General features: G+C 51.5%; 1 protein-coding gene and 1 non-coding gene across 7 annotated transcripts; one reads left to right on the top strand and one right to left on the bottom strand.

Moving 5' to 3' along the window:
• Window positions 1-259: 259 nt before the first annotated feature.
• On the bottom strand, window positions 260-9,027 carry DNAJB5 (DnaJ heat shock protein family (Hsp40) member B5). 6 transcript variants are annotated; one of them, XM_025935076.2, is made up of 5 exons: window positions 8,850-9,027; window positions 7,845-7,989; window positions 5,264-5,508; window positions 1,808-2,409; window positions 260-1,669 (listed from the first exon to the last, which is right to left on the bottom strand). In XM_025935076.2, exons 1-5 carry the CDS (start codon window positions 9,010-9,012, stop codon window positions 1,436-1,438), a joined length of 1,389 nt encoding a protein of 462 aa, XP_025790861.1. In that variant the 5' UTR covers window positions 9,013-9,027; the 3' UTR covers window positions 260-1,435. The 6 variants fall into 6 exon arrangements, with proteins under 6 accessions (XP_025790861.1, XP_025790869.1, XP_086539541.1 ...); XM_025935084.2 differs by having other exon boundaries at window positions 7,845-7,986; XM_086683415.1 differs by lacking the exon at window positions 7,845-7,989 and adding an exon at window positions 8,046-8,300 and having other exon boundaries at window positions 8,850-8,974.
• A 4,950-nt stretch (window positions 9,028-13,977) lies between these two features.
• Window positions 13,978-14,087, top strand: LOC112851630 (U6 spliceosomal RNA). Its single transcript, XR_003222796.1, has one exon. It is a non-coding gene; the product is annotated as a U6 spliceosomal RNA (small nuclear RNA).
• Window positions 14,088-14,442: the final 355 nt, after the last annotated feature.

Raw genomic sequence — 14,442 nt, 5'->3', positions numbered from 1 at the left:
GCTCTGAGCCTGGACTCTGCTTCAGATTCTGTGTCTCCCTCTCTCTCCTCCCCTCCCCTTCTCACATTCTCTCTCTCAAAAATAAATAAAATTAAAAAAAATTAGAAATCCCATGAGCCTAGGCTTAGAGGAAGGAGTCAGCTCCACCTTATATTGAAGAACCACCTGGAGTTCTCAGAGGTGACCAGGGCCCTGGAGGGAAGTGAGTGGCACTTCACACCTGCCCCCATCCCAGGTTCATTGCTCCTGCTCAGATGCCTTATTTTTAAAATACTTTATTTTTTTTTCCATAATACTGTCATTACAAAAAAATACAAAAAAACTACTATAAAAACATTCAGGGGCTTGTCAAAGTGAGAAAACCTAAAGACCCCACCCCAGGACCTGGCTGAAGCAGTCTTCCCCTAGCTCCTTCACTACTTGACCTTTATACAATTGTGGGAGTGGGGTGGGGTCACACAGGCATTAAAGGGCTAGAAATTCCCCACACAGCCTCCATGAAGGGTAAGAAATAAGTAGCTTCACGTATCACAAAAATGGGATTTGGAAGTTTGAGGGTGGCTAGGCCCTGAGTTCAGAGGTGTGGGGAGAAACCTGTGACCCTGTATCTCTTGGTGGGGAATAGCTGTCATCTGACCCCAAAGCCCTTTCCCTTCCTGATGAAGGCTGGGGGATGGACCCTGCCCCCTACCTCTTAGCCTTAATACAGCAGGCCCTCTTCCCCTCCCTCCACCCCTGCACACTCCTGAGAGCAGCAGGGAGATCTGGGTAGTGTGGGGGGCTCTCAGGGAGGCTGCCAAGCCCCCATTCACCTTCCTGGCCCTAATGAAAAGTGTCTCGTGCTCAGTGGCCCGGTTCATGGGTTACGGACCTTCCCTTCTTAACTCTGTAGAGGCACAGATAGCTCTAGGTGAGTGCTTCGTGTGTGTGAATATGTGTGCATTAACCTTAGACACTGTGGACCTAGGGGTGGGGCTGGGGTGGGAAAGCAGTGTCCTTTCTATCTTCTTCCTCTGCCACTGGGAGGAAGCTGGAGAGAAGGGAGAGGAGAGGTATTAGCAAAGCTGAGAGGGGTAAGAGGACATGCTATTTACAGGCATGGACAAGGAATCTCTGTATCTTCAAGTAGCACTCAGGTCACTCTCCAGCCACTGGAGTGGGAACTGGATTCGAAACTAGTGACATGAAAATTGACCCCTGGCCTGGGCTAGCTCTCCCCACCTCCCACCCACTTCCCCAAGGCAGCCCAGCTCTGAAAGGGGTCAGGGACAGGAACATTTTCCTGAAATCCAGTGGCTTTTTTTTTTTTTTTTTTTTTTTTTTTGCATTTTAGAAAAAGTTGCCAGTGTCCAGTGGACATCAAGCTGGGTGCACATTGGGTGGGTGAGTGTAGGGGGTATTGCTGTGGTAGACTCTGGGCTGGCTGGGGCAGAGCCTAGGAACAGGGTAGGTGCTGCTTAAGGATCTGTCGTGTCTGTGGTGTTAATCTGTCCGGGAAGCGAACTTTGAACTCGACAATGAGGTCTCCTCGCTGGGTGGGCACCTTGGGGAAAGGAAGGCCCTCCCCACGGAGTCTCTTCACGGTGCCTGGCTTGATGACGTCATTGCAGGGTAATGGGATCACCCGGCCATCAATAGTGGGAATGTTCACAGTGCAGCCACACAGCGCCTGGGGAAAATGAGGTAGAGAGTGAGGAAAATGGGGGGTTGAGTGGGAAGGGAGGAAAAGATTGGAGTGAGGAAAGAATGTCCCCATTATTCTCCCCTGCCCCCAACACATACACACACAACCTGACCCAGGCCCTACCTCCTTGAGGCTGATCAGGGCACTGTAGAGCACATTGGTGCCATCTCGACGGAAGTGTGCGTGGGGCTTGTCTTTGAGCACAAAGACGATGTCAGCAGGGATGTTGTCAGGTGTGGCATCACCTTCTTTGGGGAAGGTGATCTTGGTGCCTTCCTTCCAGCCACGCTTGATGACAATGTGCAGGATCTTGTCCTCGGTACGCACAGTTCGCCCATCAGGGTTGAGGCGCCGCCTTGTGATCTTCATGCGCTTGGTGGAGCCGTGGTAGATCTCCTCCAGGGACACCCGCAGCTCATGTACCACAGGTGGGTCCTGCACCTTGCGCCGAGGGTATAGTGGTTCGGGGGCCCGCCTTGGGCCCCTACTCAGCCCATTGAAGCCAAAGCGGCCAAAGGCGCCAAATGGATCCTCATCTTCATCCACATCCATGTCATCTGGGTCAAAGCCACTGAAGGGTCTAGTGGAACGGCTGCTGGCAAAGAAGATATCGAAGGGGTTGGAGCCACCAAAGAAGGAGGCAAAGGTGGCGTGAGGGTCCCCGTGAAAGGTGTAGTGAAAGGAGCCACTGGAGCCACCTGATGAACCACCGCCGGTCTTCAGGCCTGGAGGGAGGAGAAGTTAGGGATAGTGTGGCTGGTCCCGGCCCCACTCCAATCTCCACCCCCTGCCCTCTAGCCCCCAGTTCATGGGCCTAGAGAAAGAAGCCACCTCTCTTCCACAGAGAGGACTAGCCTAATAGAGTAAGAAAACCTCTGACAAGATTAATTTTTATTCTTAATTATATGTTTAATAATAAAGCACATCATGAGGTTCAAGAGGCTGAGTTACAATAGATAGAAAAGCTAAGTAGAAGACTTGGAGAACAGGACTTGTAGTCCTGTAGTCTCTTCCATGTACCCATGACTCAAAGATGTCTCACAAAGCCTCGAGTGGCCGGCTTCGGATCACACTACAGTCATACTTGACTCCCAAATCTTTGTTTATCTCTAAAGACACACAGAGCAAGGGAAAATCAGATAGGATTTGACTACACAGGAAGCCAGTAAGTGACCTGTCCCAAATAAGGTGGGGATACAGTCCAGGAGAAAGCCTGCTTTCATTCTGCTTCTACCCATAGTTCCCTTTTTTTTTTCTGACTCCTATCCAAATGGGAAATCAAGAGGGACCCAAAAAGCAGGAAAGCTCATTAGCTTGGAGATGAGGAGCTATTTCATTAAAGTTTTTAAGAGCTTTGTTTCCACACTCAGAGCTCACACTATTGTACAACTCCAGGGGTGCCATTCACACACCGGACAGACATAGAACACAATGGGAACAGAGCTTCTTGGACTTAACACCAAGTCCTATACCCTGTACCTAATGTCAAAGCAACCAAAATGCATGAACGAGCAGGCCCACTGCAGGTAATGGCCGTAGCTGCTCTCTCTGGAGCCAGGTCCTGTCTAAGGAGCTCAGATTGTGGGAGGCAACCTTCATGGGGAGATGGTAGTGGTGGTGTTAGGGGGTGTGGGGAGGAGTTAGAGGGAAGCGGTTAACACTGAGAAATTCTCTAGAATATATAGACTCTGGGGTGGGGCCCAGGCTAGGGGAAGGGGCCCTTTTCTTTGAGGCTTTTTATCTAGAATTTCAATTGGCTGTGGATGTCTAAGCCTAAATTAAATTAGCTTCTTATTTCCTGGGACTGCAAGAACAGATTTGGGTTTCATTAGAAAGGCCAAGTGGCAGGCAGTTCAGAGACTTGTGGCAGCTGCCTCTTCATCCCTCCCCTAAGACTCAGGATCTGTTCTTTTCTTTTCTTGAGGGTCTGATTACCAGGTGAGTTTAAGAAGCCTGGCAGAGCTCAGTGAGAGAGGGATATTGGACTGATAACAACAGGAGGGGGTAATTTCTCTGTAGGGACTCCTGTTGTGTCACCACCACCCCCTTTTTCATGCTGGGAGCAACTTGTCCCTAGCCAGGGTTGTGCACAAAGTCTGTGTGCACAAGTCTTCTGGCTGGCTGTTGGGGAAGGGGCAGGGCAGACAGAAATATAACCCACATTTTCAAGGCCGCTTGTCCTTCCCCAGGCCCTGGGTTTCTCCTTAAGGTTGTGCTGTATTCTTAGGAGACCTCCTGGGATGTAGATTGACATTAGGACCCAGTGTCTGGGTTTAGAGGCTGAACTTTGTCCTTCACTTGGGCTTGGTCATGCAGGAGGGATGAAGTTTCTGGGTAGCTCTCCAGCTAACAAAGGTGAGGCCAAGTGGAGAAAAGAGTGCAATTCCTAGACAGGTCACATGGGGGCATGGTATCTGCACTGCTTCCCTCTTCCCAGCCCTACTGTTCCCACCCCTCCATCCCAGAGAGACAAATTTCTTAGCTGAGAGAATACCAAAGATTCTAGCAGATGCCTGTGAATCTGGGAGTTGGCAAGTCTAGTAGGTGAGCAGGGAAGACCTGAAGGAATTAGTGCATGGAGAATAAGAAGAGGGGTTTGGGAGGACTGGGGTGTGCAGAGGATAGGGGCATGGGATACAAAGCAAGGAGGAGAGGAAAAGAACATTCTTTTGAGCACCTATCTACTCTGTAGCAGGTATGCACATATCATCAGACTATCTAATTTTGTGGCTAGAGTGGGGAGAGGGAGGAGGAGAATGTGGAAGAAAGGTAGATGCTGTTGGGCAGGAAGGGCAGTTCCTCTTAGGAAGGAGAGTCCTCAGCTGTGACAGTGTCTCTTAATATAGCCTGACAGGTGCCTGTGGCTGGCGGGTGGCAGGCGGCCCTGAGGGGCAGGCCCAGAATTAGCAGCTACATCATGCCTGTGGGATGTACTGGGAGGGGCCACCCTCTCAGAGGCTTTATTTGGGCCTTTCCTGCCACCCTGTGCCTGGCCACCAGCTACGTCAGGGAGGGGGCAAGATGCCAGCAGCAGTTCCCCTTCCATCCTTGGATCCCTGCCACTTCCTCAGGGAGGCAAAGCTCCCTCTCTGTCCTGCTGGCCTGACGTGGCAGGGAAGGAGAGAATCATCTCTCTATATCAGAGCTCCAGTGGTTAATTCCCGGGCTGCTTAAGGGCCAAACTTTTATGCTGATGAATGTAAATGCTCTCTCCTCAGAGAGCCAAGGCACACATGCCTTTTCCCTAACCTTCCCTAGCAGCCAATGAAGCAGCAGGGACTTCAGGCAGGACTAATAAGGCTGGGAGGGAAAAAAGGGAGGGGGAAAGCCTCTGGTTCGGACTTCAGACATCCCTAGGGCCTGAATTTGAGGAGGGAGAGGGGCAGAGAGAGGCAGGGAGAACTATGTAAGCCAAGGCTGGGGAGTGGTGGTCTCTACTCTCTTCTGGGTGTCGGTGCGGAGAACACTTGCCTCCATCACCCCTCCTCAGCCTCCAGTTCCCTGCTACAAGAACTGGGTCACACAGCACCCCACACAAGGACAGGGGGCCAGCGTCAGCCTGGAGGACTGCTCTCTTACCTTCCTCCCCATACTGGTCATACAGGCCTCGTTTCTTAGGGTCACTCAGCACGTCGTAGGCCTCTGCAATCTCCTTAAACTTCTCCTCAGCATTGGGTTCTTTGTTCTTGTCTGGGTGGTACTTCAAGGCCATCTTCCGGTAGGCTTTCTTGATCTCATCCTCGTTGGCTCCCGATGGGATCCCAAGAATCTTGTAATAATCCTTTCCCATCACAGCCACTGGACCGGCACTTGTCTCCTTGTTTCTGAAAGAAACCCAGGGCCAGTCCTTGAAGCTCCTATTCCCTTTTGACCCAGCCCTGCTCCTGACGATCCTGCAATCCCTAAGTGACTCACTGTGTGACTTTCAGCAGGTCATGCCTGTTCTGTAGGCCCCTGTCTCCCCATCAGTAAAATGAAAGGTTTGGACTAGATGGTCTCTTTCAGCTCTGACATTCTAGGATTCTGTGATTCTTTCCTCAGCTCCTAGATTTTCCCAGCAGGAAGCTGGGGGCTGTGGCCTATTAGGGGCTCAGCTAAAGCCCAGGTCCTTGGGCTAGACTGAGGACCCCTGAGAGGCCCTGCCGTGTGAGGTGGCACCATGGACTGACAGGCCCACACACAGAAGCTGGCGAAGATCAGTGTACTGGGTGAGGTCACCTGAGCATCGTGGTCTTTTACACCATGTCTCAGGCATGGTGCCCAGGCTAAGGGCAGCTGGGGCAGTGGCCCAGGACTAGGGACAGTCCTAGGTCTTTAGCCAGTTGTCCTGGCCAGCTAGGCTGAGTCAGGGTGTAGGTGCCTGGAGTCCTCTCTGCTATTGAAGACCCCAGGCCTCCCTGTCCCTGCTTTCCAGACTATGCTAAGCCTCATGTGTGACAGATGAGAGAATGACTCACAGCCTTTGGAAACTGCCGTTTCTAGCTCTCTTATTAGCAGGGGGGGATGACACTGTCCTTCCTCCAACAAGGGCAACAGTTCCCTTTACTCATTTCCCAGTGTCTGCACACAAAATGTGTATGAAGACATGTCTGTGCCACCTAAGCACTAGTGTTAGTGAACAAAACCATCCTGGGGGTAGGGACTTTTTAAACCTTAGTTGTTAGAACACTTAGGCACTAATCACCATTTCCTTAATACCTTCCCTACCAGTCCCTCCTCACCTGCCCTGTGGTTCAGGATCTGACCCAGGGCCAGGTCCATACTCCTCTGATAGTCCCTTCTAAGCCAGACACCAGGGCTTTTTTTTTTTTTTTAGGGAGAAACACAGGGCTCTAATTCTTTCACTCTAATCTCCCTTCACCACTGTCTCTGTGGTGGATATGAAGGGAAGGGGACTTTCCTGTAGTTGGGCTATTTGGGGAGATGGCCAGAAGCCATTCTCTAGCCCTTCAGAGGCTTGGCCAACCCCTACCAAGCCCAGAAAACCAGAGTCTTTCTAGCAATGTCCTGGGCTGGCAACCACAGCTGAAGTCTGCTTTTCTGCCTCTCACAGCTTCAGTGAGGTATACAGGGCTTCCTGGCAGGAGTGAGGGCTGTACTTAAGGCCCCAGGAAGGCAGGGACAATGGCCCTAGCTCCTGCCCCCACAGGGCCTGTTGCAGGTGGCTGAGTTGACTCATGGCTCTGGGAGTCACCTCACTGTGACGAAGAGAAGGCTCCATAAAGGCGGGTACTCCCCCTTCTCCCCCTACCAGCATGTCACGCCTGGTGGGGGAAGCTGGGGTTGGAAGAGTGAGAGAAGAGCATCTGGGGGTGGGCAGCCATTTTCGGAAGCAACGGTAAAAGCCGTCTGAGAGGGAACTGGGGGTGGTCTGCCATCTCTGCCTCAGCCCATGCCTTCTCTGCCCACCCTAGGACTGGGAAGGAACCCTAGTACACCAAGAGGACGCCCCCAGAAAACCATAGCAGCTTCTAGGCAGAGGGCAAGTGGAGCGGCTTGCCAATGCTCTCACCCTCCTCTTGCTGTCCCTGTATTACCTCTTCATGAGGCCAACTTCCTTCCTGGCACTCACCTGATAACGGTTCTGGACCTATAATTCTCTTGCCTCCACAGACACAGGGCAAGCTCTTTTGGGGACTGCCTTTTTCCTTCTCCTTTCCTCCCTCTTTCCCTCCCTCCCCGTACCCACAAGCCACGTGTTGGAATGACAAAGGAGCCCCATGGCATGGCACTGCCTTTGATGGAGAAGAATGAAGAGGATGTTAATGTTGAGGCAGGAATGAAAAATGAGAAATAGCAAGAGGGAGTATATAGGGAGGGGAGATGGTTGATACAGAAAATGAAGTATTGGTGGAAGGGGACAAGGGATGACAAATAGAAATGGCTGAGGTGGAAAATGGGTTACCAATGGGTTGAAAGAGAGAGATGAAGAGAGTTGAAATATTGGAAGAGATATTTGTGGAAAATGGATGGATGCCTGAAGGGTTTGGTATAGGAGATGAATGATAAGGGGTACCATTCATTCAAATGTAAGGGTGAGGTAGGAGGGTCTTACATGTAATGCAGATGGGGTGAGGATGATGGTGGGCAATGAAGGGGGATGAGATGTGGAGAATTTGATGTGGTAGGGATATGAGTGCCCTTCTCCAGAGGGACTTACCGGAACTTTACAAACCCATTCAGCGTCCACGCTCGAAGTTTTAAGGGCTCCAGCTGAATTTTAAACATCAAGCTGGCTAAGAAGTCTTCTCCCCAGAAGTGTGGGAAGCTCCGGAAAGCTCCTCGGGCCTGTAGTGGGGGTGCTGCTGGGGATGGGCAGGAGAGCACTGTGCGCTTAAACATGCCCAGCCCAGCCCCTCACCTCTGATCGCTCCACCGGAGCCTGCTTGGAAAGCTGCAGCTCTGGAAGACACCTCCTCGGGTTCTCAGAGGCACTAGCCCAGCAAGGCCTGTCCGGTGCAGCAGGAGCTAGACCTGATCCCCAGGTGTGGAGAATGAAGGACTAGGGTCCGGCGGCCACCTGCTCTCAGGTGCAGCAATGTCTGAATGGCTGTACGGCAGTGTGACGGTAAGGCTGGCAGTGGAAGCGTGCTCTTGTGAGTGGCAGCGTGTGTACCTGTGCCAGGTGTGGTTGTGAGGGGCTGAGAGGCAGTGAGTTCCTCTCGCCTCTCTCTCCGGGGAGGATCCGACCCCAATCCCCAAGAACCTACTCAATGAAGTCACTGACCCGGAGTCTCCTCCCTCGCAGATAGGCGGGGAGGGGCGGGGCAGAGCAGAGCTCGGCCGGGACAAAAGGCGCGGCGAGGAACCGAGAGGAGCGGAGAGGAAGGGAGGGGAGGGGGCTCGGGCGGGGGAGGGTGGTCGGTGATGTCACCGGCGCTGACAGGCTGGGCTGGCCCAGAAACGCCTCCGCCCACGGAACCCAATCCCACCCGGCCCGACCCTCCCCCCAGCTCAGGCTCTGGCTGCCCGCTGTTAGAGGGTCGCAGACATCGAGCACTTTGCAGACCCCAGTCCCCGCACCACCACGGCAGAAGAAACGATGGGCCTTCAGTGTCCCAGCTCCCCCCAATCTCCCTCAACCCCCCCCCCCCCGACACCAGGACCACTGGCTTCGCGACGCCCCCGCTCCCGGGACCCCGGAGTCCTGGCTCGGTGCCCTCACCAGTGAGGAGCTGCGGGCGCCACCGCGGTCCGTCAGACAGCCGCTGCCCCCTCCCCTGGCTCCGGCTCCGCCGCCTCCACTCTGGACAGGAGTCGCCTGCCCGCCGGCCGCAGACAGCGGGCCGGGGAACCCGCCCCCACGGCTCCGCCTCCGCGCCTCCCATTGCGCGGTCTGTCCATCACTCAACTCAGCTTCCCTTGTAATTGGACAGCCTTCAGCGAGTGCCTTGGTGATAGCCGCCCATTCTCCGCCCCTGTCACCCGGCCACACGCGCACACATTCCAGGCAGTGATTGGTGTCGGTCTGATTGGTGCGCTCTGGGATCAGTCAACCACACCTCTTCGCTAGCTCGTCGTGTCATTGGTGAAAGGGACAGAGGGCGGCAACTCCACGCGCCCTTTGATTTTATTGGTTGGTCTGTGGGGCTCAGACCCGAGACTGGGGGCAACTATATTAGTCCAATCTCGGGTTTGAGAAGGTGGGACGTACTGGCCACCGCTCAAATCCCGGGAGAACCTTCTGGAACCTGTGTAATGTCAAAGGCAGCCTTAAAGGAAAACTGCTTACCAGTTGGCGGTGACTCTCGGCATTCTTTCTTTTCTTCATTTAGGAGGGTCGGGGAGCGAATAGTGTACTTTGGAAGGTGTAGTCCCTCCACCAGGGTCAAAAGGTCACCCCTTCTTACCTGTCTTCCATAAGAACTGTAAACTGACCTCGACCAGACCTGATTTAGCTTTACCTTACCTTGACCCGGCACTGACCTGAGGTGACCTAACAAAACAGACCCCAGTAGGCATGCAGAATTTAAGCATGCTTCCCCTCTCTCCTTGGTAACCTGGTAGTTCTTCCCAATTTTAGCGCCTCCACGATTCCCGATTCCCGTTGTGAGTCCCCTTTTCATCCTCTGTATAATCCCCTAATACCACCTACTTTATGAGCAGCCCCTCCCCAGCAACCCCCACAATCCTCAGTAACATTCTCTCTATAATCTTTCATCTCACTTCCCTCTTGAGTTCCCAAATTGTAGCCCACCCTTTCTTTCCCCTCTTCTTGGCTGGGTATATCTCCTGTTTCCCCCCCATGATCTTCTGTTTTATCGTAGCCTTAATCTGTTACGACTCCCATGATCTCCCCAATCCTGGCTCCCCCCTTAACCCTTCATCTCAGCTCCACATGATTTCCTTAACACACTCAGAATCTCCCACCTCAATACCAACCCCCTCCTTCCCCCCATTAAATCTCAGCCCTAGTGTCCCCGCTGTTCAGAGCAGGCAGGGCTGCGGAGGCGGTAGCCAGCGGAAGCCGACGCTTGAGCAGACACGGTGCCTAGCGCCCACGTCACTGTCTCCCAGGCCCATCTGTGCTACAGGGAGCGGGGGTGGGGAGGGGGTAATCCGGGGGTGAAGAGGGGAAAGGAGTTCTTGGGGGGTTTGAGGACAAAAGAAGGGCCAGGGCAGAAGCTCTCACCTCTCTTTCTTTGCCATTTCCCAGAAACATTTCGGATACCCATGAGTTCACACAATCTGGATAGAGCTGGAAACTGAGGCTAGGAGAACACCAGTACCAGAGCAGAGCAGGAGAGAGATCTAAGGGGTCCTGAGGTCAGGTCTGCATAGTCTCCATTATCTGCCTTCCTTCTAGTACTCACCATGGCGGTCCCAGGTGTAAAGGGGTGTGAGCTGTGAAGTAAAGAAAGGAAGTGGGGTAAGAGGAGGATGGAGAAGAGGTGACATGAGGGGAATGAGAGAAGGGAGGGAAGATGGGGTGAGGGGGATGGGAAGAGGAGGGGAAGAGAGATAGGGTGGGAGGTAAGGAAGGGGGATGAGAAGGGAAGGAGTAGTGGGGAACAAAGACTAGAAGGGAGGGGAGATGGGATGATGAGGGAATGGAACAGTGTGACAAGGAGGTGGGCATGGTACAGTGAGGGGGCCCAGGACTGGTGCTGGCTCCTTAGATCTGGGGGCTCTTACTCCCCCACCTCCAGACTCATGGGGGCCTGGGCTGTGGGTGGCTCTACTTCTTATTCCAGTTCTATTTTGCCTCCTCCAGCCTTGCCTGTGCCAACACGGAGGCAGAGTTTAGTCACTGGGCCTTACCTGGTCCCTGCTGACGCTATGTTGTGGGCTTAGACCTTGGGGCGGGGTGGGGGGGGTTGTAGCACCTATGCCTTCAGGTGCTGATGACATGGACCCCATTGTTTGCTGGGTTCTCTATGGCCACCCTGTGTCCTGTTGCCCTAAGTATCAGGTGTGTGTTAGAAAGCCGGGTGTACAGTGTGCCATAAGTGTAAGAATGTAGGCTATGTTGACCTTGTGACTTGACTTGCCACATCTGTGCCTCATTTCCTTCTTTGTATAATGGGTGTAGAAAATGGGTATAGTACCTCACTGAGTTGTTGTGAAGGTTAATTAAGGTAACATATGCATCTAGTTCTGCGCTTGGTATGTAGTTAATGCTCAGCAAAGTTAACTGTTACTCTCTATATTCACAGATGTCTGGATGTGTGAGTGCATCTGTTTGATGTTTGAGTCTGATTGGGAGTTATTGTTGTATCTGTAATGTGATTTGTAAGTGAGAATATATCTGTGCAATATTTTTGTGTGGTAGTGTGCCTGATTCTGTATTATTTGCTGTGTATGTGATTTTGTGTTAGTATACATGTGTGACTAAATGACTGTGTAGGTCTGTGTCGACATGACAAACAGCTTCGTGGATGTTGACATGTTGACATCATGTCTGCCCAGTGTATGCATGAATCTGTGATCGTGTCAGTTCTGAACACTTGCATTCACCCTCCCTCCTTATGGAGACGTCATAACCCTAGGTGTCCCTCATTTTCTCACCCTGAGGGAACCGGAACCCCGGGGGCTGGGGTGGAGGTGGGTGCCACTAAGGAGGTGTTTAGACAGGAGCACATGTTCCCTCCCAGACTGTGTATGGGAGGGGAGCCTCCTATCTTGCACATATCCTGAAGACTTCAGAGGAAGTTCTCCCCCACCTAGCCCATTCTTAGTTCCCTGTCTTGTTGCCATGGCAGCCGTTGCCAGGGGCTCCCACGGTTGCTAAGATCTGGGTGTGGGAGGCTGCCAGGCCCTGTTGCCAGTAGAAACAGAGAATCCGGGGGAAAGCAAGACTACCCCCACAGCTGCCAGCTCTCTGCAGTGACAGGACTGGTCCTTGGACCTCTCCTGTCCCCAGATTGTACCTATGATTTGTATGTGGTAATTCTATTGTTAGTGAGGAGGCTTTCACAGGAAGTTGGAACTGGAATACTGGGATCTACCTTCTGAAGAGACCGTGACTCTAGCATGCCCATTACCATCTTTAAGGTTGAGAGGTCCTTAGAAATTAGTGACTCCTTCATTCTGTCCCCCAACCCTTATATGTTTCCCCTGGCAATATTTTTTGTTTGAGTTCTCCTGTGCTTATTACCTGATGCTTCCATCTTGTATATGAATGCTACATTGACCCCTTGATGCCAACTGACTCCTACCTGAGGTCAGACTCTTAGCATCTCACCTGAATACATACTGCATGCTGACACTTGGACCCAGACTTCTGTTCCACACTGTCAACTTTGACTTCAGCCTGAGACACTGACCTTGGTCTTAGTCCTGGACCAGACATTTCCTCAAACTCAGCCTTAGCTTAAGCCCTTCTAGACATGGATGAGCCCTTATTTTGATACAGGTACTAGAACTCAGCGGCAGATTCAGTTCTGATCCTGTATGCTGATTGAACACTGACCAGTGATCTACTCACTGGTACTCACCTGGTTTTTCTTTTTTATGTTTAGAGGGAGAGCGTGCAAGTGGGGGAGAGGGGCAGAAGGAAGGGGGGAGGAGAGAGAGAGAGAGACAGAGAGACAGAGAGAGAGAGAGAGAGAGAGAGAGAATCTTAAGCAGGTTCCGTGCTCAGAGCAAAGCCCTATGCAGGGCTTGATTTCACGACCCTAGGATCATGACCTGAGATGAAATCAACCATTGGATGCTCAACTGACTGAGCCACCCAGTTGCCCCTCACCTGGTTGTTCTAAACCTACACTGACCAGTACCCTAACTATTCAGAGGGGTTATTTCTTGCCTTGGGAGTGAGAGGATAGTGTTAGAAATGACCAGCAGAGGGCATGCAACATCAGGTTCTAGAGGCAAGCTTTCCAGACCTCATCCTGGAAAGGGACAGCAGGTGTATTGAGACCTTGACTCTTTTCTCTCAGGTCATGACCGAGAGTTGTAGGTACAACAGTTGGTCTATGAGGTTAACTAAAGAAATTAAGTTTCCTGACCCAGTTATTCTAATGTTCTATGGTCATATGAGTCTCTACAATCTTGAATATGCCTCCAGCTCAGCTGGACTTAGGGCTGGGCATTCACCAGAAGGTGCTTAACCATTTGTAGGCATCACAAGTCTCAAGAGGACAGGATGCCTGGTAAGTACCCCACCCCCAACTCAACAGTTTTGTCATATGCTTATACAGCTTCACTACCTTCCCTGGTATCTAGTTACCTTTTGGTGCTATTGAGGAGAAGTCTGCCTCTCCTCCACCTTTGGTCTTAGCTTTGTCCTTGAGGTCACATTGACCTCATCAGTCCCACCTGCCAGACATCAGCCATCTACATTACCTCAACCCTGTTTCTCTCCAGGGTGAGACACCTCTCAGGCCTTCATGGTTTCCTCTTCTGTCTTGCTTCATTCCAGCTCCCAAAACTATGCTCCCCTGACTGGGTTTCAGTTCATAGTGCCTGGCTCTGATTAGCTTTTTCCAGGAGTGCTGGTACAGTGTACAAATGAGCCAGCCTGCCTTCCACTTCTGATTCTGAACTTCTTTCTACATAGCCTCATGTTACATCAGTTTTTTTTTTTCTGTAGCTACCTCATACTGTTCACCCATATCAAGTAAAGACTACAACCTCCTCTTCCTGAGCTGCTGGATCACATCTTGCCCATTTGTACGATTGCCCAAATGTTACAATTTTGAAAGGAGTGTTACATTTATTTTTAAAAAACAAAGATACTTGAAATAAATGAAACAAACATTTTTTCAGTACCTTCTGCATTTTAGGACAATCCTCAGGCTTGGAAATCTCTGCATTTATGTTTACTTAAAGGTGGTACAGGAGGGGCTGAAGTGCTTGCTGCATGAAGCAGCACATGTGCTAAAATTGGAACCATACAGAGGAGATGAGTATGGCCCCTGCACAAAGATGACATGCAAATTCATGAAGCTTCCATATTTTTGGTTTTGATGAATGTTGAAATGTAATAATGTAAAGTGAATGTATATATGAATAAATTAGTATATTACCAAAAAAGAAACAACAACAACAAAAAAGAGGGACTGAAGATCCCCAGCTGGCTTGACTATGACTTCAGCACTGTGGACAGAGGCCATTAGCAGTACCCCTGGCTATGCCTGTGATTGTGGGTGGGTGGAAGATGATACACACACAGATTTTAGATGGGGCCAGAAATCCTTGCTGCTCACTTAGTGCCTTATAGTGTATAAAGCTCTTTCCTCTCACCAAATTCATTCTTGTCTTCACTCAACTATCAGCCCAGGAGACAGGACAGGAATTGTTTCCCAGACTTTTCC

Source organism: Puma concolor, chromosome D4, assembly GCF_028749965.1.
Source record: "Puma concolor isolate L17-30 chromosome D4, mPumCon1.1.hap2, whole genome shotgun sequence".
NCBI classification, from domain to species: Eukaryota; Metazoa; Chordata; class Mammalia; order Carnivora; family Felidae; genus Puma; species Puma concolor.
This window is presented reverse-complemented; position numbering and strand designations above follow the sequence as displayed.